We start from the raw sequence: 25,538 nt of genomic DNA, 5'->3' as shown, positions 1-25,538 counted from the left end.
TAATAATAATAATAATAATAATAATACAATACATACAATACAATCAGTACAGTGAGGGGTGCACTAAAAGAGTTACTCACAGTCCAGGACATACAAAGAACAAAATAGAACAGAACAGTTTGCAGAAAAATCGTATTGCACAATATGAATATAAATATAGATGTAAATATAGATTTAAATATAAATGTATTGCACGGGTCCCTGGCATATATTGCACAAAAAACGGTTGTAAACGGGAAAAGAAAACGAACAGATGTAGCAGTAGATGTGTAGATGTGTTCAGGCCAGGAACAGGTCACTGTCAATAGTCATATGAAATTCATGACTATTTCATGACTATAGCGATGTTTTTTTAATGTATTCTAAAACGAAAAGGACTCTTCGTGCATTTCTGCCAAAGGGCTTAAACGGAACAACGTGCTGACACAGGCTGTTTCCAGACGGAAAGAAACTGAGTAAACATGGCGGAGTACTTTGTGTTCAGACCGGAGAAGCGTGCTTGGAACCTACAACAGCTCCAAAAAATTATGGCGTATAATACAAATATAATAATAATATATTTCCCGCACATCGCAGTATTTGAGCAATACAAGAATTGTAAATGCATCCACGGGGAAACAGGCTTTTAGGGGGTTAGTGCAAATAAAACAACTGTAGTTTATTTTCAAAGGAGAAGAACGTATCGGACTGTAAAATTATTTGAGAAAACATACGCGATGTCTGGTTTTGCTGCAAGGGCATATGGATTTATGAGGGGACTATTTTTCCTCCCTTATCTGGGTCCGTCTGTGTGGAGTCTATATGTTTCCCTCGTGTTCGAGTGGGTTTTCTCGGGGTATTGTACTCCGGTTCCCTCCCACTGTTCAAAGACATGGTCAGATTAACTGGCGTTCATAAAGAGCCATGAGAACATATGCCTTAGCCGCTGTCCTGCAGCGGATAAACGGCTCCTAAACCCTATGCCCGCCGGATTAGACTCTTCGAGTGAGACTTCAGGTGCCGGGTGTGACGCAACAGGAGACGCCTCTTCCTTGCGATTGGAGGGGAGCGTGCCACGTGTCGCGTGCTCCCATTCCCCGGTTCCTGGCTGCAGAGTGCCTTGCTTGTGCGGACTGCCACGCTGAAAGAGGTACGGTAATGTTATTTATGATAGCGCTATCAAACACCCGAGGGTGATAGGTACGAGCGCTTTTCACGTTCACAGCGGCAGCATCTCCAAGTGCGGGGTCAATTTACAGTGAAAGGCATCACTTTGAGATGCACAGTCTTGTAAGAACCCACGTCAAGTTCTTAATTGCACCGTGCAATCGGAAGGAACCGGTAACTTGTTATTCACAGCTCTTACGTTGTGATGATCTCAACTTTCATCTGCAGAGTAAAGAGGGAGTAGTTACATTTTGCATGAATGGCGACAAAATATAAGGTACGGAGCCCGGGAGGGGTCATCAGTAGGGGAAAAAAAGTTATATCGAGGGAACGATTTACAATTTGTGCCCACGAAGTAGTTAAATTTAGGGTCTTGCCCCCCGTTGTCTTTATCATCAACTTTGGGTATCTTAACTGCTAAATCAGAAGAAATGATAGAAATGAAATCACTCCTTAGTCTTCCAAACAAAAGACACACAGCCTTTCCAGCACTACGCTTATCTACTTGAAATTGAATCTTTACTGACATGGCTTGTGACCAACGAGCCACACTTGGGCTCAATTAATCCCCTGGTGTTACCTCAGTCTACTTCAGTTACCAGCTCAAACTGCGCTGGAAGCTCAGAAAGTTACATAGGGTAAAATCTGTGCAGGATCATAGGTCGGTAATAGAGTCCCTCCATAATTTTACCCCATATTTTGTCGCATTGTTTACCAAAAACAGTTTTAATTAAAAAAAACTTCTAAAAGCAGGCCCAAACCTATGTTATCACAAAAAAAACGAAACGGCTTCACATTCCAACACAGTATACGTCTTCAAATAGAGTTGTAAGTTTCCAGGTTGTGCTACAGTATGTGACGTTGGCATTGACAATTAGGTTTTCTCCTCGTGGAGTTGAAATTTTGTATGTTGTTTTTTTGACTGTGCAAACGTACTAAAGTATAAAAATTGACCGACCCAGTGACTATAGATTTATGCATTACATGAATCAGTATTTTGATCTCTGTCATAACAATCTTTGTGCATGTTTCCAGAAATTGCCAGTGTGAATTCAGGAGATGATATAGTTCAGAGGTGTTTTTTTAGCTCATTACGCGTTTGTTAAATTGCAGGTCCTATGTGTTTATTTTGTTAGAAGTACAGGCATTTATTTCTTTAAAAATAAATCATTTTCAGGCTGTGTACTGAAATGAAGATACAAAATGTTCAGGAGAAAGTGGTCTCTCCACAGGATTGAGTTTATCCCTTTATAAGTGACTCTTGGCTACACACAAACTGGCCATCACAAGTCTAGATGACACAGGAACAAATACTATGTGTGAAAGGCAGAATCCTGTTAATGTTTGGCTGCTGTGGCTGGCATTGCTTGCAGTTTCCCTGGCCAGAACAAACTTGCTTTCATCCTTGTTTGTTCTGTGACACAGAACAGAAGAACTGTGACAAACGAGAAGAGCCCCTCAAGCCCGTTTAGTAGTTTATAGTTCCTAGGATAATTTATCCCAAGATCTTATGCAGCCGTTTCTTGAAAGAAACCAGGGAATGAGCTTCAACAACATGGTTGTTGTTCCATTCTCCCACAACCCTTTGTGTAAAGAAGTGCCTCCTGATCTCGGTTTTAAATGTACTTCCTCATAGTTTTCACTTGTGTCCTCTGGCCTGTGTTTCATTCTTCTTTCTGAAGAAATATTTTTCTTGGGCTGACATTGAGGACTTTGAATACTTGGATCGGTTCCTTACATAGTCCTCTCTGTTCAAGACTGATTGTCTCTGAGCTGACGGTTGCTCTTTAAATATTTGTAATGGCTTCGCTTTTGTAGCCTGGAAAAAGCTCATTTGAACAGGAGATGCAGTAAAGACCTGGACTGTTCTTTGGACCTCCTATAGAAATAAAGGATATTTCAGTATTTTGTTAAAGGCTTTGATCTTGTCATGCATAATAGATGCATAGACTTAAAACAGGGGTGCTGATCCTGATTGAGAAAGGCAAGTCCACTGCTGCAGCAAGGATACATGTGGAAAAGAAAAAAGACCCGACCTTGAGCAGAAAGGGAGAGGATAAGATGTTTTTTTAAAAAACAGTAAGTGAATAATTAACCTGCAAACAAGGACAGAGTTGGATTTTAGGCCTTTGTCAGTATGAATGTAATAACTGTTCCACTTATCCATTATCGGGAAGCTGTTTATTCCAAGTGAGCGTTGTGATAGCCTGGGACCTTTCCCAGAGGCACTGGGAGCAAGGCAGGACTAAGCACTGGGACAAAGGGACAGGGGTCTGTCACAGTGTGCACCCACAGGGGCAGTGTGGAGATGTCAGCTAACCTGGTCAGCATGTCTTTGGTGTGTTGGAAGAAATCGGAGCACCCCTACAAAGCCCATATAAATACAGAAAGAACACGCAAGCTCCACACGTCACATCACGCCAGAGTCGAACCCAAGAGTAATGAGCTGGCTTCGGTAATGCTGTGTGATTCATTTTTTGTATAAATTTAACTGTTGTGAGAAAATGTCGATGTTGTACTTGTCATTAAACAAGTAATCCTCCAGAAGCACTTTATGAATATTTGTTGTTCATGAATATGGAGCCTTGAAGGACAGTCCTTTTTGTTTTTCTGTCATAATGCTACAGCTGAGCAACACCCCCTCACCTTTTGTGTATTGTCTTCCTTTTAAAATTTCGTTTCTGCATGAATTACCCTGAAATAACCCAAATCAGTGGGATAGGATTATGTTGCGCAGTGCTGACCTGCAGTGGTCTCTACCTGCACAGGACAGACAGGATGGACTTGAGCACGTTTGACATCGATGCGCCTCGATGGGACCAGAGCACCTTCATGGGACGGCTCAAGCACTTCTTCAACATCACAGACCCCCGCACCGCGCTGGTGCCCGACGCCCATCTTGACCAGGCCAAGGAGCTTGTCCTCAGCTGCAGGTCTCGCTCGCTGCCTCCCGACCTCACCCCTTCCCCTTTGTTCCCCCCTAAACACCATCTCCAACACCCCCCCCCCCCCCCCCCCCCGTCCATCAGGTCGCCTTACAACTCATCAACTCCACAGATACACAATTTCGCGTCGTACCGAGACACCTTTCTCACAGCAGTTTTTAAATGATTGGCAGCCAGCAGCCACAACTGACAGCCCGCTGAAGGTAAGCAGGTGTGAGCCTGGTCAGTATCTGGATGGGAGACCTTCTGGGAAAAACTAAGGTTGCTGCTGGAAGAGGTGTAAATGGGGCCAGCAGGGGGCGCTCACCCTGCGGTCTGTGTGGGTCCTAATGTATTGTGACGGGCACTCTATACTGTAAAAAGGCGCCGTCCTTCAGATGAGACATAAAACTGTGGTCCTGACACTCTGTGGTCATTAAAAATCTCAGGGCGTTTCCCGAAAAGAGTAGGGGTGTAACCCCGGCATCCTGGCCAAATTTCCCATTGGCCCTTACCAATCATGGCCTCCTAATAATCCCCGTCTATGAACTGGCTTCATCACCCTGTTCTCCTCCCCACTGATAGCTGATGTGTGGTGAGTGTACTGGTGCACTATGGCTGCCGTCGCATCATCCAGGTGGGGCTACACACTGATGATGGTTATCTGTAAGCGCTTTGAGTTGAGTATCCAGAAAGGCGCTACGTATGTGTAAGGAATTATTAATATTTATAAAGGCTTATTCATGTGGGCTCTTCATGAACGTATCTGAAACGGTGTATGATATTAGCTTTCTAAGGCCTTTTTGAATCAGGTGGACTGTTGCTGAACTGGGATCAAACCCCTAAGAGGGCTCCAAATGGTTGGGGGCTCTGTCCAGATATGGGCAGGCTCTCTTTTTTTGAGGTGTGCTGTGGCTGTCTGACCCTCCTGGTTGCCCCTCAGGTCAGGCACCGTGCCCCCAGGCACCACTGTGGAGCAGCTGCACTACGCCAAGAAACTGTACGACTCCGCCTTCCACCCCGACTCTGGCGACCGCATGAACCTGATTGGCCGGATGTCTTTCCAGGTGCCGGGGGGGATGGCCATCACAGGCTTCATGCTGCAGTTTTACAGGTGAGCAGGCTCTGGGCGCTGGTGCTGTGCGTTTACTTAGCAGGTTACAGGGGGCTAGGTATTATACCCAGGTGTAACAGACCCCTTGGAAATGGAGATTCGTTCAATGTAGTGATCAGAATCTACTGGTTTATCTACTAGTTTATTTAGGCAAGGACCTGAGCTGCTGCCTTCCCAACCTCCGTCACTTCTTTCTTCCGAACACTTACAAGTCTTGGTGCAAAAAGAAAATTGCCCTCTAAACACACATACAGTAGACTCCTACCTTTGTCTTTGTTTGGGTCAGCATTTGATCAGTTGTAATCCAATTCCTGTAATCATAAATTCAGGAAAATACATTTTAATGAATTCTGTATACAATTAATTAAATGGTTGATTTCAATGATAGGAACTTTGTAAAATATAGACAAACCTTATGCCAAACAAGCTAAAGTTTGGGTTGCATGACAATTACATGATTTAAATACAATGGCCAGTGTTCAGTAGTTTGGGGCTGTGGTGGTCAGTGAGGGGAGTGCTGACTCATCTGGACTGTGGTGGTCAGTGAGGGGAGTCCTGACTCATCCGGACTGTGGTGGTCAGTGAGGGGAGTGCTGACTCATCCGGACTGTGGTGGTCAGTGAGGGGGAGTCCTGACTCATCCGGACTGTGGTGGTCAGTGAGGGGGAGTCCTGACTCATCCGGACTGTGGTGGTCAGTGAGGGGGAGTCCTGACTAATCCGGACTGGTGGTCAGTGAGGGGGAGTCCTGACTCATCCGGACTGTGGTGGTCAGTGAGGGGGAGTCCTGACTAATCCGGACTGGTGGTCAGTGAGGGGAGTCCTGACTCATCCGGACTGTGGTGGTCAGTGAGGGGAGTCCTGACTCATCCGGACTGTGGTGGTCAGTGAGGGGAGTCCTGACTCATCCGGACTGTGGTGGTCAGTGAGGGGAGTCCTGACTCATCCGGACTGTGGTGGTCAGTGAGGGGAGTCCTGACTCATCCGGATTGTGGTGGTCAGTGAGGGGAGTGCTGACTCATCCGGACTGTGGTGGTCAGTGAGGGGAGTCCTGACTCATCCGGACTGTGGTGGTCAGTGAGGGGGAGTCCTGACTCATCCGGACTGTGGTGGTCAGTGAGGGGGAGTCCTGACTCATCCGGACTGTGGTGGTCAGTGAGGGGGAGTCCTGACTCATCCGGACTGTGGTGGTCAGTGAGGGGGAGTCCTGACTCATCTGGACTGTGGTGGTCAGTGAGGGGAGTCCTGACTCATCTGGACTGTGGTGTCAGTGAGGGGGAGTCCTGACTCATCCGGACTGTGGTGGTCAGTGAGGGGAGTCCTGACTCATCCGGACTGTGGTGGTCAGTGAGGGGAGTCCTGACTCATCCGGACTGTGGTGGTCAGTGAGGGGAGTCCTGACTCATCCGGACTGTGGTGGTCAGTGAGGGGAGTCCTGACTCACCTGGACTGTGGTGGTCAGTGAGGGGGAGTCCTGACTCACCTGGACTGTGGTGGTCAGTGAGGGGGAGTCCTGACTCACCTGGACTGTGGTGGTCAGTGAGGGGGAGTCCTGACTCATCTGGACTGTGGTGGTCATTGAGGGGGAGTCCTGACTCATCTGGACTGTGGTGTCAGTGAGGGGGAGTCCTGACTCATCCGGACTGTGGTGGTCAGTGAGGGGGAGTCCTGACTCACCTGGACTGTGGTGGTCATTGAGGGGGAGTCCTGACTCATCTGGACTGTGGTGTCAGTGAGGGGGAGTCCTGACTCATCCGGACTGTGGTGGTCAGTGAGGGGGAGTCCTGACTCACCTGGACTGTGGTGGTCAGTGAGGGGGAGTCCTGACTCATCTGGACTGTGGTGGTCAGTGAGGGGAGTCCTGACTCATCTGGACTGTGGTGGTCAGTGAGGGGAGTCCTGACTCATCCGGACTGTGGTGGTCAGTGAGGGGAGTCCTGACTCATCCGGACTGTGGTGGTCAGTGAGGGGAGTCCTGACTCATCCGGACTGTGGTGGTCAGTGAGGGGAGTCCTGACTCACCTGGACTGTGGTGGTCAGTGAGGGGGAGTCCTGACTCATCCGGACTGTGGTGGTCAGTGAGGGGGAGTCCTGACTCACCTGGACTGTGGTGGTCAGTGAGGGGGAGTCCTGACTCACCTGGACTGTGGTGGTCAGTGAGGGGGAGTCCTGACTCACCTGGACTGTGGTGGTCAGTGAGGGGGAGTCCTGACTCACCTGGACTGTGGTGGTCAGTGAGGGGGAGTCCTGACTCATCTGGACTGTGGTGGTCAGTGAGGGGAGTCCTGACTCATCTGGACTGTGGTGGTCAGTGAGGGGGAGTCCTGACTCATCCGGACTGTGGTGGTCAGTGAGGGGAGTCCTGACTCATCCGGACTGTGGTGGTCAGTGAGGGGAGTCCTGACTCATCCGGACTGTGGTGGTCAGTGAGGGGAGTCCTGACTCATCCGGACTGTGGTGGTCAGTGAGGGGAGTGCTGACTCATCCGAACTGTGGTGGTCAGTGAGGGGAGTCCTGACTCATCTGGCTGTGATGGTCAGTGAGGGGAGTCCTGACTCATCTGGACTGTGGTGGTCAGTGAGGGGAGTGCTGACTCATCTGGACTGTGGTGGTCAGTGAGGGGAGTCCTGACTCATCCGGACTGTGGTGGTCAGTGAGGGGGAGTACTGACTCTGCGGGGCTGCGGTGGTCATTGAGGGGGAGTCCTGACTCATCTGGACTGTGGTGGTCAGTGAGGGGGAGTCCTGACTCATCTGGACTGTGGTGGTCAGTGAGGGGAGTGCTGACTCATCTGGACTGTGGTGGTCAGTGAGGGGAGTCCTGACTCATCTGGACTGTGGTGGTCAGTGAGGGGAGTGCTGACTCATCCGGACTGTGGTGGTCAGTGAGGGGGAGTACTGACTCTGCGGGGCTGCGGTGGTCATTGAGGTCAATGAGTTGTTTTCTTTCAGGACGGTGCCGGCAGTGGTGTTCTGGCAGTGGGTGAACCAGTCCTTCAATGCCTTGGTCAACTATACCAATCGGAATGCAGCATCACCCATTACACAAAAGTAAGTTTGGCAGGTTCAATCCTTTATTTTTCTTTTATTAACCTTTGGCTTTTTACTCTTGGCCACGTCTTGATTTCATTCTTTCCTGGCTCTTAATGTAAGACAGCTGTTCACTTCAGTGGTCCGTGTTCAGGTCTGTGGTCCAGGTGTTTACTTGTTGACATTTATCAGTTGCCCATAAAACCTGCTGGACTGTAGCCCTGAAACTGACCAGGAGTGAGAGGGGCAGCACTGTGGTTATGTACAGTACCTACAACTGGAATTATGGGTTTGAATCCGGGGTGGGGACTGAAAGCCAAGGGTACTGTTGAACAAGGCACCTCACTCCGATCGCTTCAGTAAATGCCCTGTCTGTATGGGTCAAAATGGAACTTGGTTCAGATAAAAAAGCATCAACAAGATAAATGTTTAATGTGACAGGTTTGGAGTCTGTGGAAGCTGGAGATGTGCGGGACTCCACTGTGCAGCAGAAAGAACCTCTGGAACTGTTCATGATTTAGTGTCCTCCCTGTGGGGTTTTAATGTCTAATGTGAAGACCAGCTGTGCGAACCCATTGCTATGCAGTTGTTGATCTTTAACACTTGACCTTCAGCCTGACTGAAAAGATGACCCGCTTGACCTGAGACTCTTGGGTTGGCAAGAGTATTGTTTTGAGGCTGAGACCACAGCCGTGTTGGATTGATGTCTGGGGTCAAGGCGGATATACGCAGCCCATGGTGTTTCCGGGCGTTTGACAGACACAAGGCCCTTGTTCAGTGTGTGAGCAGCTGCCCCGCTGGGGCTGTGTTGGAGAGGCAGTGTGTGACGTGCCCTGTGTGTCTCAGGCAGATTGGAGTGGCCTATGTGACTGCCACCAACACGGCCGTCATTACAGCAGTGGGCTTGAACCTCTACACTAAGGTAAGGCATTGGCACTGTGAGGCATTGCGGCCAAGATATGGTTTATCACTTCTTATGAATCTTTCAAATGACAACTTATGCACGTGTGTGCCATGCAGATTTCATATGTTTTGCGTATTTTACATTTTCCTGATGAATCCTAACAATGCCTCCACCATGCTTTTTCTTTCTCCACACTTTTACCTTTCCTTCATTTTGAATTTATCTTGGCCTCCTTCACTCCTAAATCATCATTCTGTAACTCTCCAGGTTCTGAAGCCTGAGAGAGGTCCTATCATGGCCGCCTCTGGCACTGGCTCACTCACCTGTAACTAACCTGTAACCTGTAACTCTGTGCAGCATGACAATGACCCAAAACATAAGACCGGTGCTACCAAGGGGTTCATGCTACCAAGGGGAGAAAAAAGGAGCCATCTCAGGTTCTAATTTCAATTGCGCAGCATTTTCCAAGCTGAAAAGACGATTTAAATTGAAAATACCCCAAGAAAAGCAAAGAGCTCACGGTGGATGTGAGAGATTACACAAAGAGTTTGGTTTACAAACTTAATGCACTAATTGTCTCAGTGAGGAAAAACAACAAAGTACTGACTTTTCCACTCTGAAATGGATGCTTGAAATCACTAGGTTGAACACATAGTTTGTTTTTGTTTTATTATGGTAAAATGTATGCATGGAATCATGACAAAATGAGACTTCTGTATTGTACTTATTATTCATATTAGTCAGTCAGACAGTGCACCAGGTCTCACAGTTCACTCTTAATGATCCATTTATAAAAACGTAACCCAAATCTGTTTTTGATTAATATTGAAAGTGATTTATCTAGTTGACACAGGAGTGACTAACTCCGTTTTGATAAGAACTGCTATTTATTAATATTATTGTTATTGTTACTACTTTCCCTTGAATTTATATAGTGCTTTTCAAAAATTACCCCAAGATACTTAGTATATTTAGCATCTACGTCGCTCACCATTGCAGTGCAGCCACATCTGTCATGGGTGATACACAACAGCCATTCTGCCCCAGCAGCACCTACTGCAGAGAAGATCAGGGGGAGGTGAAAGAAACTGCTTCACCAGTTTTGAAAAGCAAGTTTTAGGAAGGCTAGACTGTAATGGAATGGAATTTAGCCACAACTTTTTTTACACCCTTACTTTTACAGATAGTGCTGGGATCGTCAATGAAGTAGGCAGGACCTGTGTTTAACATCTCATATGAAGGATGACATCTCATGCAGCATACCGTGACATTGCTATGGAAATTCTAGTCCAGTAGGAAGTGCGCCACCTACTGGTCGACTGGTCTAACACCACCACTTGCATCTACAACCTGTTTTTTTTTTTAAGAGGTCTCCCATCTCTGTGCTTAACAGACCAGCCTTGCTTAGCTTCTAAGATCTGAAGCTCACTGGCAATACAGCATGTATATAACATGTTCGAGTAGGTAGCTGCGTCAGCATGCGTAGGTACCAAAGAAACCGGTAAGAGACAACATTTCGGCTGTGGAGCTTCTTCACACCTGCTAACACCTGAAGCTCCACAGCCGAAATGTTGTCTCTTTTCTTTTCCTTTCAGCATGGAATAAACCTTTGCCTGTTCCTATGTATACAGCATGCTGAATGGAGTTAATTCTACTGGGTATCACACATGTTGTGAGCTCCTGAGAACTGCTGAGGTTTGAATGTGGATATTGCCATTTTGTTTCTCACTGTCCATTAAGAGCAACTAGCGAGGCTTGGGAAACTATTGAGTTAAAAGTTAAAAAAACATCGGCCTTCACTTTTCACTGACCCTGACGGGGGTTTGAGATGTGTGATTTCCAGTGTGCAGCGTCTCTCCTTTTCAATTTGTCACTTTTCACTGACTGCGCTGGCGGGGTGTCTGCAAGACCGAGCTCACTCCGAGCTGCTGGAGAAACAGCACCTTCGGGCCCGTTGTCACATCTGAGTCTGCAGGAAGGGTGTTTCTCCAGCAGCTGCTGTGGCATCAGACTGACAGGCGCCTTGAGGATGAGTTTGTGCTGCGCAGACTGGGAGGCACCTCTTAAAATTTGCTGCAGCTACAAATCAGGGCATTTCAGAAACTTCACAGGATGGGACTATTAGAGCGGAAAAATTACAAGCAATTGCAGCAGCAACTTGTGGCAACGTATGTTTATAATAATAATAGTAATAATAATAATTGCTTACACTTGTATAGCGCTTTTCTGGACACTCCACTCAAAGCGCTTTACAGGTAACGGGGACTCCCCTCCAACACCGCCAGTGTGCAGCCCCACCTGGATGATGCGACGGCAGCCATAGTGCACCAGAACACTCACCACACATCAGCTATCAGTGGAGAGGAGAGCAGAGTAATGAAGCCAATTCATAGAGGGGGATTATTAGGAGGCCATGATTGGTAAGGGCCAATGGGAAATTTGGCCGGGACGTCGGGGTTACACAGAGAGTCAGGACCTCGGTTTTACATCTCATCCGAAGGACGGCGCCTGTTTACAGTATAGTGTCCCCGTTACTATACTGGGGCATTAGGACCCACATGGACCGCAGGGTGAGCACCCCCTGCTGGCCCCACTAACACCTCTTCCAGCAGCAACCTTAGTTTTTACCCAGGAGGTCTCCCATCCAGGTACTGGCCAGGCTCACACCTGCTTAGCTTCAGTGGGCTGCCAGTTGCAGTTGCCAGGCTGCAGGGTGATATGGCTGCTGGCCCCTGTTTCGATTTTAATTAAGGTATATAGATTTTTTTTTAATGCTGCGGAAAAATATATTTGACTATTCAAACAAACCTGGGTCAGGAGTGACAGAAATGAGGCCTGCACGGATACAACACTGAGCCAGAGCAAGTTCTTTCAGCTGTAGAGTGGAGGAGTTCATTGCCACAAGTACACGTATGTTGGAATTCTTATTCACGCCCATCTCTCAGGATGGACACAGTACAGCAGACGACACAGTACAACTGACGACGCCACACAATGTGGACAGTACATTACAAAAACTTTAAATAATAACCAGATAAATAAATATGTAGTGGCGAACCATAAATATGTACAGATTCAAGATGGCACCGTTTCATCGCGACGCCTCGTGTGTAGCTCTCTCGCTCTGTGTATTTATCATGCAGAAGGGCAAGAGAGGATGTGAGATGGCGCAACTCAACAAACGCCACTATATCGTTCTTTGCGTATCAGTGAATTTAAAACAAACGATTTTCTAAGGCAAATACCTGAACACAAACCGTTCAGGTCTACCAGTCTACCACCTCGGCTCGAATCCCAGGTGAGACCCTGCTGTCGTTACCTTGAGCAAGGTGCTTCACTCGGACTGCTTCCAAAAAATAGCCCCGCTGCATGAATGAGTACAGATACCAGTCACTTTGGGTAACAACATCCAACAACTAAATTCAAAGTAACAATGTATTAGTCCAGCTTTGTGTGCCCTCAGCCTGGTGAGATTCGCACTTTTTTCATTCCTTCTCAGAAAGCTTCTCCCCTCGTTGCCCGCTGGGTGCCCTTTGTCGCCGTGGCAGCAGCTAACTGTGTCAACATCCCCATGATGAGGCAGCAGTGAGTACTGGGGTCCTGTGGGCTGTGTGGGATCGGAGGCCTTGTAATTCAATAGACTGTGACTGTCACTGCACTGCTCAAGAGTGTTTCCTTGACTCTTGGCTATTTTAAACTCCTGAAATCTTGCAAGCTGTGTTTGTTTTGTTCCCTTGCTAGTTCAGAAATAGAATGATTTTGTTTCTGAGTGACGCAGGCTTGTAATGTAAAGAAGAAGGGCAGGGAGGTTCCGTCAGCCCTGCAAAGTCAGGGTGAAACGAACTTTGCCCTCCGATGCGGTCAGAACGTGCAGACGCCGTGTCCATGGTACAGTGGGCAGGCTGCGGGGCTGTTTCAGCTGGGGCAGCTGTCAGATCTTCTCTCCTCCTGTCCCGTCAGGGAGATCCTGAATGGCATCTCGGTCACAGACGAGAATGGCAACAAGCTGGGCCACTCCAGGGTGAGTGCTGGCTCTTAATTCACTCTGTACTGTGGGCCCTGTCTCTTATCCTGAAGGAAAATAATGAAAACTCTCCTTTCCGGCCAATGAGCTCTTTAGAAGCCGGTTGGAACTATTGTGTATGTTAGACCCACAGTGATTTCTGAAAGAATGGTAGTATGTTTTTATTAGACTTTACAGTTCATTTGATTTTCATGCGGAATGAACCAGATTTAGGATCCCTTTGGATGTATTGCAAATACACACAGTGCACAGGTGTTGTTACCTGGTAAAAGTGCATATACAGTATATACTGTATGGCATTGCATAGTGCATTGAAACACAATTTCTGAGCATGAGCACCTATACCTATGCTATGAGACTTTTTTTGAGCTCATGTATAGTTGTGTACATGACATGCTATATATACTGTAGGTAGTCCTCGACTTACAACGTATGCGACTTACGACCACTCGCACTTATGACGGCCATCCCCTTAATCGTATTACTGAACAGTATCGTGTATTATTTTCGTCCAACATTGATGACATCATCAGCCTGCGTGACACCATGCTGCCTCATGTTATTGTTTGGGTGGTTAGCAAGCAAAAAAGTCAGTGTTCGGGCCCGGTGTACATTCAGCTGACTACATTAACGGTAAGTGCAAAGCAGCACTTTTGTATTCATTTTTCATTATTGATTACTTTTGGTGTATTTCACTTTATAATATCTACATTGTATTATTTTACCATGAGTAAAGAGTAAACTTAGTGAAAAAATATACCAAAGCCATATTACAACATGTAGCATTTATGCAGGTTAATTCTTGATGCATCCGTATGATTCATGTAGTACACGAGATCGCGATTTTTAACTTACGCCGAAATCAACTTACGACAGGGTCATCGGAACCTAACCCCATCGTAAATCGAGGACTACCTGTATACAGTATATGTAAACTTGTCTAACAAATACTTACGCATAGAAAGTGTCTGGGTACCACTGTAGTTTCCAAACAGTGTTTTGGAGATGAAGTCTGTAGTCGGCTTCTTGTGATCGCTGTGCGACTGTCTTCTGCCCGTTTTCTTTGGCTGTGGTTTGGGTGGTAGAGGCGGGTTTAGTGCACCCTTCCTGAGTGCCCTCTTTCTCTCCTGCCATGTTTCAGAAAGCCGCCATAAAAGGGATCGCGCAGGTGGTCGTCTCTCGTGTCACCATGGCAGCCCCGGGGATGAGTAAGTGTGCCGCCCCAGGGCTCAGCAGTGTCCGGCAGGCTGGGTACCAGCTGTTGAGCAGAGTGGGCGAGGACATCTGGATCTCGCCCCACCTCTTACCCCACTCACCGGTGCCACAGGGCCGTCTGCTGCCAGCCGGCTGTGCCCACAGCTCTCCTGGATTTTATCCATCTGGGGCTGCACAGGCACCTCCACTGAGGGGAGAGACATGGGGTTTATGGTCCAACACCATGAATTATACCAGTCATGTTTGTAGATTGTAGGGTCAGGGTAACCACGGGCCAAGCATTCCTCGGCCGATTTTAGAAAACTGACTAAACACATTTCTCCTGCTATGAAATAAAGCAGATTGTAACCCTCCACAGGGGTTAAATAAATCTTAATGGTATGAACTTCACAAACGGCGATGGGTATTTGAAGGAAAAGGACCTGCTCCAGTTTTCACTCTTGGGCCTCCACCGGGGGGCGGACTACTGCACAAACCCGGGGGCCTGGAGTCTAGGGTGTCCTGGGAAAAATCACTGTCAGAACGCTCGCTGTATGCGACACTTACTCCTGCTATAAGGAGTGCAGGATAACAAGCAAGTCTCGAATTCATTCATGATCACGTGTGTACGGTAAAAAGGCAGACAATTTTTGGACATACACAAACCTATTTCAAGATTCCTCCAAAATCCGTTGTGCAGTTGTCCGTTTACACGTCTTGAGGATCCTTGCTAAAGCACTTATTTTAATTCAGTTTCACAGGAGACCTGTCAGGTACTACAGGTTAAGTGGTGTCTGCAAATTGTCCCTGTACGTGCTCGTCTGCCTTCAGCTTTTTCCCAAGACAGGACCTAGGCTGCTGTGATCCTTGCCAGGAATACACAGCTCTCTGCTAACCGATCTTGTAGCAGGATGTGTTTTATTGAATTGCGTGTTGAAAAGTGTGTTTATGAATTCTTTTTCTTACTTGTTTGTGTCTTAACAGGTTGTAGGGGTAAGGGAAACTCTCCCCAGTAGCCACAGGAAATGTGCCCTTGCCTCCACAGAGGTCTCATAGTTTTATTTTTCTTATTTTTTTTAGTTATCCTGCCCATTGTAATGCAGAGGATTGAAAAATACAAATTCATGCAGGTATGTTGTCTTCTCTTTCTTAAGCACTATAGCACGTGTGTTTTATTCTCCCCTAAAGCCAGGTGCTTCAAGATCTTTTGACTGCAAATTTGTCTCTGCAAAAATCCTGAGTTTGTAATGCTGTATCGGCTAAAGGAGGAAAGGTCTGCTGGTTGTAGCTGCTGTTAAATGTTATGTATAACGTCTTTAAAATAATCTAAAGAAATGAATTGAAAGAGTCTGGATTCAGGAGGCTGGTATGGCCACAGGAGAAACCTCAACGCTTAATAAAGCAGATTCTGTCGTCTCGCCAAGTGAGCGGTGATTTCACAGGGCAGGCAGGCAGACTGTAGAGTGTTGTTAGTGGCAATCAAACACCTCCAGCTGTGCCTTTGACCAATTAAAAACTGTCCCTATTGCTAAATGTCTGATAGAGTCCTGCGAGCTAAGGATCTTCTGCAGAATCTCGTCTCTGTGGGGTGTGTGCAAGGATGATGGCGGAGCGGTGGCCATAGCAGAAGGCTTACTGCAGAAAATTACTGAAGCAGGATGCTGCTTTTAACTACTAAAACATCAATATCAGCACAGAACAGTGTTTCCATCAGAGTGCTGGGAGGAACAGGTCTGGTGTGAGCAGATTCAAGTAGGTTTTATTCTGGAAGAAAATTGAAGTAACAAGGTATCCATTGTAACTTCGTTTTCTGTCCATTACTGTGGTGGGGCTACCAGTCGTTGAAAACAAGAGGCTCTCTTCCATCAGACTTCAGGCACTAAGGCCACATTGGTGTCAATAAAGGAGAACTTTCATGCACACAACCGTTTCTGTGGAGATACTAGTTAACTCGTTTATGCTTCAAAAGGGGCAGGGACAAGGACTTTGATTTGTTTTCTCCAGTAAGTTGGTTTTTTTTTTCTCTCTTCTGCAGAGGATTGCTTTTCTCCACGCGCCGTTACAAGTGATGATGGTGGGAGTTTTGTAAGTAATGATGGCTTCACGTGCTCCTGCTGCCGCTGGGCACGGCCTTGCCTCCGTCCTTGCTCCTTCCCAAGAGAGCGGATTGTCCCAGGAGCCTCGGCTGCCCCGGACGTTGCCCTTCTCTCTAGTGTCAGAGCTCCTGTTGGAGGGAAACCATTTTAAAACTCAAACCTTCTCTTGCAGTCTGACCTTCATGGTGCCTGCTGCTTGCTCCCTGTTTCCCCAGAGATGGTAAGGAATCCACGATACTGCTTTTGTCCTGTCCTGGTTTGTCCTCCAGTGTATATGTACGGTCTGTTTCCTTGAATTCTAGCTCCATGGCCGTGTCCAAACTGGAACCAGAGCTGAGGGACTCCATCCGCTCTCAGTACGGAGACAGTGTCCGCTATGTGTACTTCAACAAAGGGCTGTGACCTGCCACAGGGCTACACGCACGACCTAGACCATCCTGCGACACTAGTTTGATTTTAAATGGATCTGTGGGACCTGAGGAGGGTTTGGGGGTGGGCGGGCAACATGACATGGAGTGATTTTTTACTAAGTGCTTAAGAACGTGCTTGTGCAAATGTTCTTTTAAAAGATGTTAAATGTTTAGGTTTCTGAAACTCCTCTTTAACCTGTTACAACAAGCAGCAGAAAGGTTCATTTTCTCCTAGTGTTTTCTTAAAGCTGGTCAGAATGCTAGTTGAAGTGGTGACTTGGAATTACGAGAGACTAAGATTTCTTCAGGACCTATAGTGACCTTTGGGCAGACAGTGGTTAATACAGTGTATCAGGTCAAGCTTGGAGTAGGACGGAGCACTGGGCTGAAGTCCGCAGCCGAGCGACACTGGGCTGAAGATCACACCCGAGTCCACGCCTGAGTGACTTCTCGGACAACGCAAAACAGCCCGATCTTGCTCAAACTATTATGCTGCGGGAAATGTATCTGCATCTGTGCAATATCACTCTAAATGACAATAAAGAGGACAACAATTCTAAAAATAACAAGACTGATTTATTTATACACTGCATATAAATATACAAAAAGAGTCCCAGCAGTCCTCCATGTAAGGGAGAACGATGGTTTCAACACCGAAAACGGGCTGTGATGCCACCCTATGAGGGCAGTGCTGGTGTTGAGCTGTGAAACCACCATGCTGCCGAACCGAGTTGAAGACAGGTAAAGTCTGCATACAGCAGACCATATACATGTTGAAAATTGTCACAGTTTGAAAACTGTAAACCTCAGTCAGGTCCTGTTGGGACCTATCCTGTACCAGACAGTGGATCAGTCCTTTCTCTGTTGACTTTGGCTCTTTTTCTCCCAACTTGACATACCGTAATAGAGAAGACAATCATAAAAAAAAGTATCAAATACATTAGAAAATGTATCCAATTTCTTCAAAGGTCGCTGGTGGCTGCAGCTGAAAAACAAGAGGCAAGTGTGAGATCTCCAGCTGTGAAGACTGCTGTCTTCCAGAAGGCCCTAACCCACTGCTCATGTCCAGTTGGCGTTTATTTTCTAGTTAACAAATGAAGCGAATATGTCAGTCCTGCAGTTCAGATCTCATTGTAATATAAAATTATTCTGATCCTAGGAGAGCTAGGTCAGGGCAGAACACAATCACTTCTGAGTCGGCCATTGCAAGTGGGAGGGAAAGAGGAATACCTTTATGGCCGCAGTTAGGACTTCCTCTGTTTCTTTTTCGCTGGTTTGATGGGAACAATCTCTTCTTCACTCTCCTCGTCCTCTTCAGTCGCATCGGAATCCTCGTCTTCGTATGCTGCGAGGGAAAAAGAGCACCTCGCAGGTCAACATTTAGCCTTCCTCAGAAGACAGGTGGCGAAGCACCTATTTCTGTATTTTTACTGAATCAGCGAAAAGCGAATTCCCCGAGAGCCATGACAAAAGGAACGAGTGCTTACAAAGGCCCGGGACCCTGAGGTCCAAGCATGAGCCCACTCTACTTGTTGCCGGAGATGTCCGGTTCTTACGGCTGTTCATTCAGGAGTTAAGGTCAGGTCAGATTCAGGTTAGCAGCCCTTTATGTGGTTAGTGAAAAGTAAAATAATGTGGGTACAGAATAATAAAACCGGGCAACCTGTCCCATTTTGATTACGGTCTTCCTGAAATGTTTGAACAATTTTAGAGAGAACCCTGTTATGGGTTTCAGGTTTAAGGGAAACTGAAGTCCCTATTTCTCAGACTGCTTCTTAAATCTTGGTAACAAATTGAAAGTACAGAAAAATGTTACAATTGCAAATTAGAAAACTTTGTGTAACTACTGTAAGGTTATTGTTGTCGCAAACCCCTGGTCATGCCACGGACAAAAGCGCGTGTTTACACATTTTGTGACATGATGTGGCCCTTCCTGCCTACTAGTCTCTGTAATGACAAATATAATGTGATGTACGAGCAAATAACTACAGGTAGTGCAGCAGACATTTCACCGCAGAAATGCTCTAACATGATCTGCAAGAAAAATTAACAAGTAGTATTTGTTGGCAAAACCCTTTCTTGAAAGTTGAGAGCAATATTTCTATTGGAATGTATTCACAAGCCTGCTTGTTTACAATGGAATAGGGCCGATTCACATCACTGGCTGTTTTGTTGCCTCGTTCTGAATCACAGACTGTGACGACAACAGGGCGCTGCGCATTACTGGAAATTTTGTCTGTGTGGTGATGTGAATTAGTCTTTTCATGTTACTGTGTACATTTTATTTTCACTGTGGTTGGAAATGCACTCTTCAGTGCTGCTTCTCTCTAACCCCGAAATACAAAAATTGAATTGCAGTTCCCGTTTAAACGACAAACTGAGAGAAGGTCTTGATGCACTTCTAACCTCTTTATCCGATTCAGGGTTGGGGAGGTGCCATGGAGCCTATCTCTGCAAGCAATGGGCACAAGGCAGGATAAACCCTGGAGGAGCAGCAGTCTATTTCAGGGCACACACAGACACCGATACGCACACATTTACACCACACTCACATCTCTCTGAAGCCTTTTAACCTACTAGTATTTCACTGGATTGTGGGAGGAACCCATGCAAACCGAGAGAGAACATACAAACTCCATGCAGACTGTACCCCAGGAATTGAAACCTTGGGCCCAGCACTCCGAGGCAGCAATGCAACCCACTGTGCTACTGCGCTGCCCAAGTAATCCAACTAATGTGTACACTACTCTTTGACATGTAGTAACTGAGTGGGGCTCCCATCCCACGAACTAGGCCCTGCTCTCACCAATGAGATGCTGCCCGCTGATGCAGATTGGTCCCGAGCCCGACTTCAAGCGAAAGGTCACTGGAGTCCTCAGCTCAAACTCTCCCAGACTGACCTTTGTGAAGAAACAAAAAAAGAAGAGGAGGAAAATGTAAGAGATAACATGGACTGACCTGCTTTATCACCGGGGCTGTAGCTTAAAAAATATTAAAATAGGTCAGCTTTAACCAGAAACCCTTGACTGGCACAATTCATCCAGTTAATGACTTGACAGAAGGAAGCATGGCAGTACGGCTAAATATTCGCTAGAGTATCAATAATGGTTTCAGCTCACAAGACGAATAGGCAATTATTGGTTTTCAAGTGAAATAGCCAGCTATTGCTCTGTGTTTTATACTTATAGATATCTTGCATTAAATTCTCATGTATGTACATTTTCACTAGAAATACCAATGATATAATTGATCACCATTCATTTCAATGATATTACAAACAAACCTACCAAGAAAAACAAAAAAAAACCATACAAGATAAACAGGTGAGCTTGAAAATATTGCTGTGATCTACCGGAGTCTTACTTTTCCATAATTACTTTCATATTTCTATTAACTTGGGGGAAGAACTGTTCCGATACCTGTGGTTACTACTGCTATTCTCCATCGAGATTTAAGTTATACTAATTTGTCCCATGGTCCCGCTACCTTGTCTATAGTTGACTTCCATTTTTCAGTAAAATTATTCATCTGCAATCTCAATAAAAAGGTAATCCTTTCCATCAGATACATTTATTTTATTACAACCACTGCCCATAGGTTGGAGGGTTCTTTTTAAGGCAATTTAGTGTGACTGCCTTTTTTGCAGCTTCTAGTACAATCTGTAGCAAGTAAGCCTGCTTTGTTGTATGAATAACCTTTGGTTTCACCCCTAGTATTGACATTACAGTGTCTTTTGGCAAATCTATGTCTATAATGTTATTTATAGCATGATAAACCAATTGCCAGTAAATTTCTAATTTAGGGCAATGCCAGAAGACATGCAAATATGTAGCTATACTCTCCCCACATTCCCTCCAACAATGGCTAGTGGCACTAAGATTAATTCTAGCCATAATGTTTGGAGTTCTGAAGTATCTGCTTACTGTTTTCCATTGATATTCTCTCCAGGAGGCAGAGTTAGTAACTAGCAGGGCAATTCTAAATCAGCAATCTAAATGCAAAAAATAACTGCAGTTTAGGAAAGGGTCAAGAAATCCGTTACCCTTGTGAACTAGGTTTAGGACAAAATTCCAGCCTCAGTGAAGGCTGTGAGTGATTGCCACAGCCTTTTTCTTACATTCTTAACGGAGGGAACAAGTGCAACCTACAGGGGAGTGCGTTTAAACACGAAAATAGGAGATATGTCTTTACACAAAGGGTAGTGGGAGCGTGGTACTTGTTGTTGAAGCCAATACCCTAGTTTCTAACCAGATCTTTGGACCAATTAACTACTAACTACCAAACAGGCCTGATTGGCCAAATGGCCTCCTCTGATTTGTGACCTGTCTCATGTTCTCACCATGGGCAGGCAAGAGAGGTGCAAGTTGGCCACGGGCACCGACACCTTCTTGCCATGATGGTTCAGGGCCGTCACTTCCACTACATTGCTCTCCTCCTTGGCTCCATCGCCCAGGCACACCTGCGGAAAGAGAGACCTGAGCCTGAGGGCAGCAGGGAGGGAGGCGGGGGGCCCAGCTGGCCTTGATCCACAATGAAAAGGTCAAACATCTCTTTGCCAGACCCGTCACTGAGAATCACAACAAAGGTTCACTTCTTTCTAGTGATAATGACTTCAATCTAAACAGCATGATGGAGACCCTCTTGCATCAATGCAGTAACCCCTGAAGGAAACCACTGGCCTTTTGATTCCTATATAAAAGATAGCAAAGGATAACTTGGCATTAGAGAACACTAAAGGAAATAACTCAGTTGCATTCACTGATATGACTCTTTTCCTTTGTGTGGGAGCGTACTGGTGCACCATGGCTGCTGTCGCATCATCTAGGTGGTGCTGGACATTGGTGGTGGTAGACGGGAGTCCCCATTACCTGTGAAGCGCTTTGAGGCGAGTGTCCAGAAAAGTGCTACATAAGTATAAGGAATTATCTTCTCCAAAAATCTCTCCTTGCCATTTTCCCTACGAATAAAACCAACTCGGCATTCTGCAATTATGGCACTTTGTCAATTAACATTTTGAGAGATAAATCCTTTTTATTGTCCTTTTTGGTGCTCACTGACTGTCATGGGAGGAAGGTGTTCTCAGAAACTTTTAAGAAATGGAAGGGCCGGGAGGAAAACCACTTACTGTGCGCAACTCCAGGAACTGCTCCAGATCCTCCTCTTCGTCACCCTGGAATGTGTAAAAAGGGGCTTTGGACGACAGTTCACAACCTGGAGATGCAATAATGTTGTTACTGTCCACCAAAGATGATTCTTTTTTCAAAGAGCTTTACTGGTTTCTCCTGCAACTAGGGAACACTTGGATACAGATGGAAAAGAACATTTAAACAGAGTACAGGCGGCATTTTACGCGGCGAGACGCATCAGCCTGAAACTAATCGACCAAGAGTTTCCTGGAGATATTCAGGGAATCTCACAGTCACGAAGGGTCGATCGTCTAGTACTTTGAACCCTTTATTTTCTTAAATACGCAGGAATAATAACACCAAAGATGAGTACAAACATAACAACGTCAGATTACGAGTTATGTATATATACAAAAATCAAAACGCTCTGAAAGGCAAGTCAAGCAGAGCAAACTAAAGTCAAGGAGCTGCTCAGCCCGACTGCACCACATGGAGAGGCGAACAAACATGTGGCTCTCGACTCAAGTCTTATGTGCAGTGTGCGCGTTTTCACGGCACAAAAACAGAACAGAGTTTTTAATCTCGCTTGGAAACGATATCTTTGATTAACATTTTTTTCCCCCGATGATGCTATATTCGTAAGAAGTAATTACCACTGAACGCTACGGAGGACAGAATCGTTATCACAAGAGAAAAAACATAATTTTGGAATAGCTAATGAATCCATTGACTAGTATTGAACTGAGCTGTACTCCAGTGGTATCTTGTGTTAATAGGCACATCGCCCCACGTGTGCCAAATTCGCTGGCGCACTGAGCACGTTTTTTTGCCAACAACACTCACTGAAGAAGAAACTCTCCATCCGAGCTCGACCTCCGGCGCTGCTACAGCTCTCCGAGCACTCCTCGTCCACAAACGACATTTCTAAGCGGAACGGCTTCCAATCAGATAAATATATACAAAACTGTCTCCGAGTTCAGCCACATCTACCGTTGGACGCCGACACCAAACACAGTGTCGCAGAACAGTGTATGTCATCAACATGCGGAAAGCGAGGACGAGGAGTGTCACAAAATTAACTTTCCCGCATGCTACACACGTCTTACATAAGGTGCCTGCTGGAGCGCTGGTACTCTTTCTTAAAGGTTCCAGCAATCGGAATTAGCAAGTTTTTTTTTTTACCATGATTAAGAGCAGGGCTAAATCTGTTTAATTCTTACCATCAACACAGTAACTGTGTTTTCCCCCTAAAGACAATCACGACGACGTACGTTTGCATGTTATTCTTGTACACGAACTGTAAAAGACTTGCACAACACTTAAGCTCAGAAACGTCTGCACAGACATCGACTAATGCTTCCAGAATACGTTGTGCGTGTCCTTCCAACACCTGAAAAAAAGAGGTTTTTGTTTCATCGTCAACCGACAAAAACCGGTCATTTTCACACTGAAAAAGGTTAATTGAAAATGTAGGTTCGTCGCAGTGCCCTGAAGCTCTGTGTACCACCAGCAGGCAAGGGACAGATCCACGGTCGCTTTTGTTGAACAAGTTGAAAATTGAATCCCGTATTATCTCTGCCTTAATGCTCTTGTCCATTTCAGAAAGGAGAGCTAATGGCGTGCGACTGGCACAGGGTCGAGTTTACATGGACAGGTTTGTAGTAAGCGTTCATTTCCCACACTAGCTAGTAATGGTAACTAGTGGGGTTCGTGTGTGCTGACCGGCCCAGATATGGGAGTGGTAAGACACCCCATCAGCACTCCAAGGACATTATCTAGAGGTGCACCATGTTAGGCATTCATCCTCCTTGGAGTCTTGCTATATTAAGGAGAAGTTGCAGCTTCTTGGCAGCCCATCAGTTCTGAATAATACAAAGCAAAAGGCACATCTTCCTTACTCACAGCATAAAACAGGAAATATTTCCTTTGATTTAAGTCAAGGCCTTGTGCCCCTTTGCTTTCTATTTAAGAAAGGAAAACTACAAACTCTTAGGTTGCAGGAGAAACTAGACATTTAAAAGTTGAATTAAAATGCAGAGTGTAAAGGGATTCACAGCTTAGTTAGTGCAAACATTAAACTATTTAAATTAATTTCAATCCAACTATGATAAGTAAATACAAATATTACATAAATCATATACACTCTTTAACAAACATGTTGACAGAGCAAATGATTTTACTCTAGAAGCCAAATTGTTCCTTTTTTAAAAAATGTAGTGCTACAGAATATACTTCCAATTTAGTTCTGGGAAATATGCCATAAAACAAACTGAAAAACAGATCAGAATGAACATTATTCAGTACAGATATGGTCAGTGAAAGAGTCTTCTAGTACTTACACCATGCTAATCATACAACAATCTACGACAATCCTGCTTCAACCTAACTGGCAACACTGAGGTAACAATCAGTAATAGGTAAGGTACTGCTCTGCCAAATCTTTAATAAGAATTAGTACTTTTTAAGCTCAGAAGAGGTATCCGTAAGAAATGTTTTCATCTCGACAATGAGATAAACTATGACATTACAATAACTGTTGGGACACATTAGATCTTGTGTGGCAAACACTAAGCTAGGGGCTCACATTGTATATAACAGTTCATTTAGGAAAAAAATGCACGTTTTTGATTGCTTGAATGGCCAAATTATATTCTGGTTGATCTAAATCATGTTAGTTGGACAACTGGATGGGTGAGATGTAGAGGTGGTTCAAATTAAATATTTTTATTGAAATTACGTTAGGTGATCACATTAAGAATTAAAACATGGTTCACTAGTTTAATTTACGCTGTGTTAGATTACCCCTAAGAGCATATCGGCCGTACCCTTTAGGAGATCATCAGTGAAAAACGTGTTACTGAATTTTCTTTAGGTTTAGCAAATCAAGAACAAGGCCATGCCTCGTGATACAAAGTCTTCACTTAATGGTTTAATCAGGTAATGAAACACAAGTGAGCACTATAATAAAACTAGATTACAACCATGTAGTCAACATACATAAAAGAAACTCTGAAATGTATAATTGTTTTTCTTTTACATCAAAAGAAAAGTAATGTAATTTCAGTACATAATTCTGGGAAGAAAGCAGAAATAATTGCATTTTCTTCAATTCAACTCAGAAAAAAATAATTCCTCCTCAAATACATTGTCTGAATTCACTGCACTAGATTTCAAATGGTGGAAAAAGTATACGGATTACAATTTCTAAGATAATTCTGCAACATTTAATTTTCCTCAAATATGCAGGAAGAACAAATCCCTCTCAAGACAATAGCTCTGCTCTGTGTCTGTAAGTGCTCTTCTGGACTTATTAACCTTATATCATGAAAAGTTACATAAAGAGCTCACTTAATTCCTAAAAGTAGCATTCACCAAATACGGTCTTAACCAATACCTTAAATCACGACACTTTTGTGTAAAAGACAAGCATATACTTGCAACAGGGATAGTCTCCGTGAACACCCCTCTGCAAGTAAGCAGTAATGCATGAAGTTGCATCAGCGTGCATCAAGGCACAAAAGCATGCTAGATTACGACAGTTCGTGCCACCAAAATATTTAAAAGCCTTAGTA

The 25,538-nt window shown here is 45.3% G+C and overlaps 2 protein-coding genes across 2 annotated transcripts; one reads left to right on the top strand and one right to left on the bottom strand.

Annotated features, from left to right (window-relative positions):
• The first annotated feature begins 980 nt into the window (after window positions 1–980).
• sfxn2 (sideroflexin 2) lies at window positions 981–17,409 on the top strand. Its single transcript, XM_088635997.1, has 12 exons — window positions 981–1,129; window positions 3,915–4,079; window positions 5,014–5,184; window positions 8,135–8,233; window positions 9,059–9,134; window positions 12,616–12,701; window positions 13,077–13,137; window positions 14,282–14,348; window positions 15,415–15,464; window positions 16,370–16,419; window positions 16,603–16,650; window positions 16,733–17,409. Exons 2-12 carry the CDS (start codon window positions 3,925–3,927, stop codon window positions 16,830–16,832), a joined length of 963 nt encoding a protein of 320 aa, XP_088492123.1. The 5' UTR covers window positions 981–1,129; window positions 3,915–3,924; the 3' UTR covers window positions 16,833–17,409.
• On the bottom strand, window positions 17,395–23,034 carry npm3 (nucleophosmin/nucleoplasmin, 3). Its single transcript, XM_088635998.1, has 6 exons — window positions 22,810–23,034; window positions 21,966–22,051; window positions 21,180–21,299; window positions 19,647–19,740; window positions 18,071–18,185; window positions 17,395–17,825 (listed from the first exon to the last, which is right to left on the bottom strand). Exons 1-5 carry the CDS (start codon window positions 22,886–22,888, stop codon window positions 18,085–18,087), a joined length of 480 nt encoding a protein of 159 aa, XP_088492124.1. The 5' UTR covers window positions 22,889–23,034; the 3' UTR covers window positions 17,395–17,825; window positions 18,071–18,084.
• Between the last annotated feature and the right edge of the window lie 2,504 nt (window positions 23,035–25,538).

Source organism: Lepisosteus platostomus, chromosome 6, assembly GCF_059453375.1.
Source record: "Lepisosteus platostomus isolate fLepPlt1 chromosome 6, fLepPlt1.hap1, whole genome shotgun sequence".
Taxonomy (NCBI): domain Eukaryota; kingdom Metazoa; phylum Chordata; class Actinopteri; order Semionotiformes; family Lepisosteidae; genus Lepisosteus; species Lepisosteus platostomus.
Note: the sequence above shows the minus strand (reverse complement) of the source record. Positions and strands in the feature narration are given on the sequence as shown.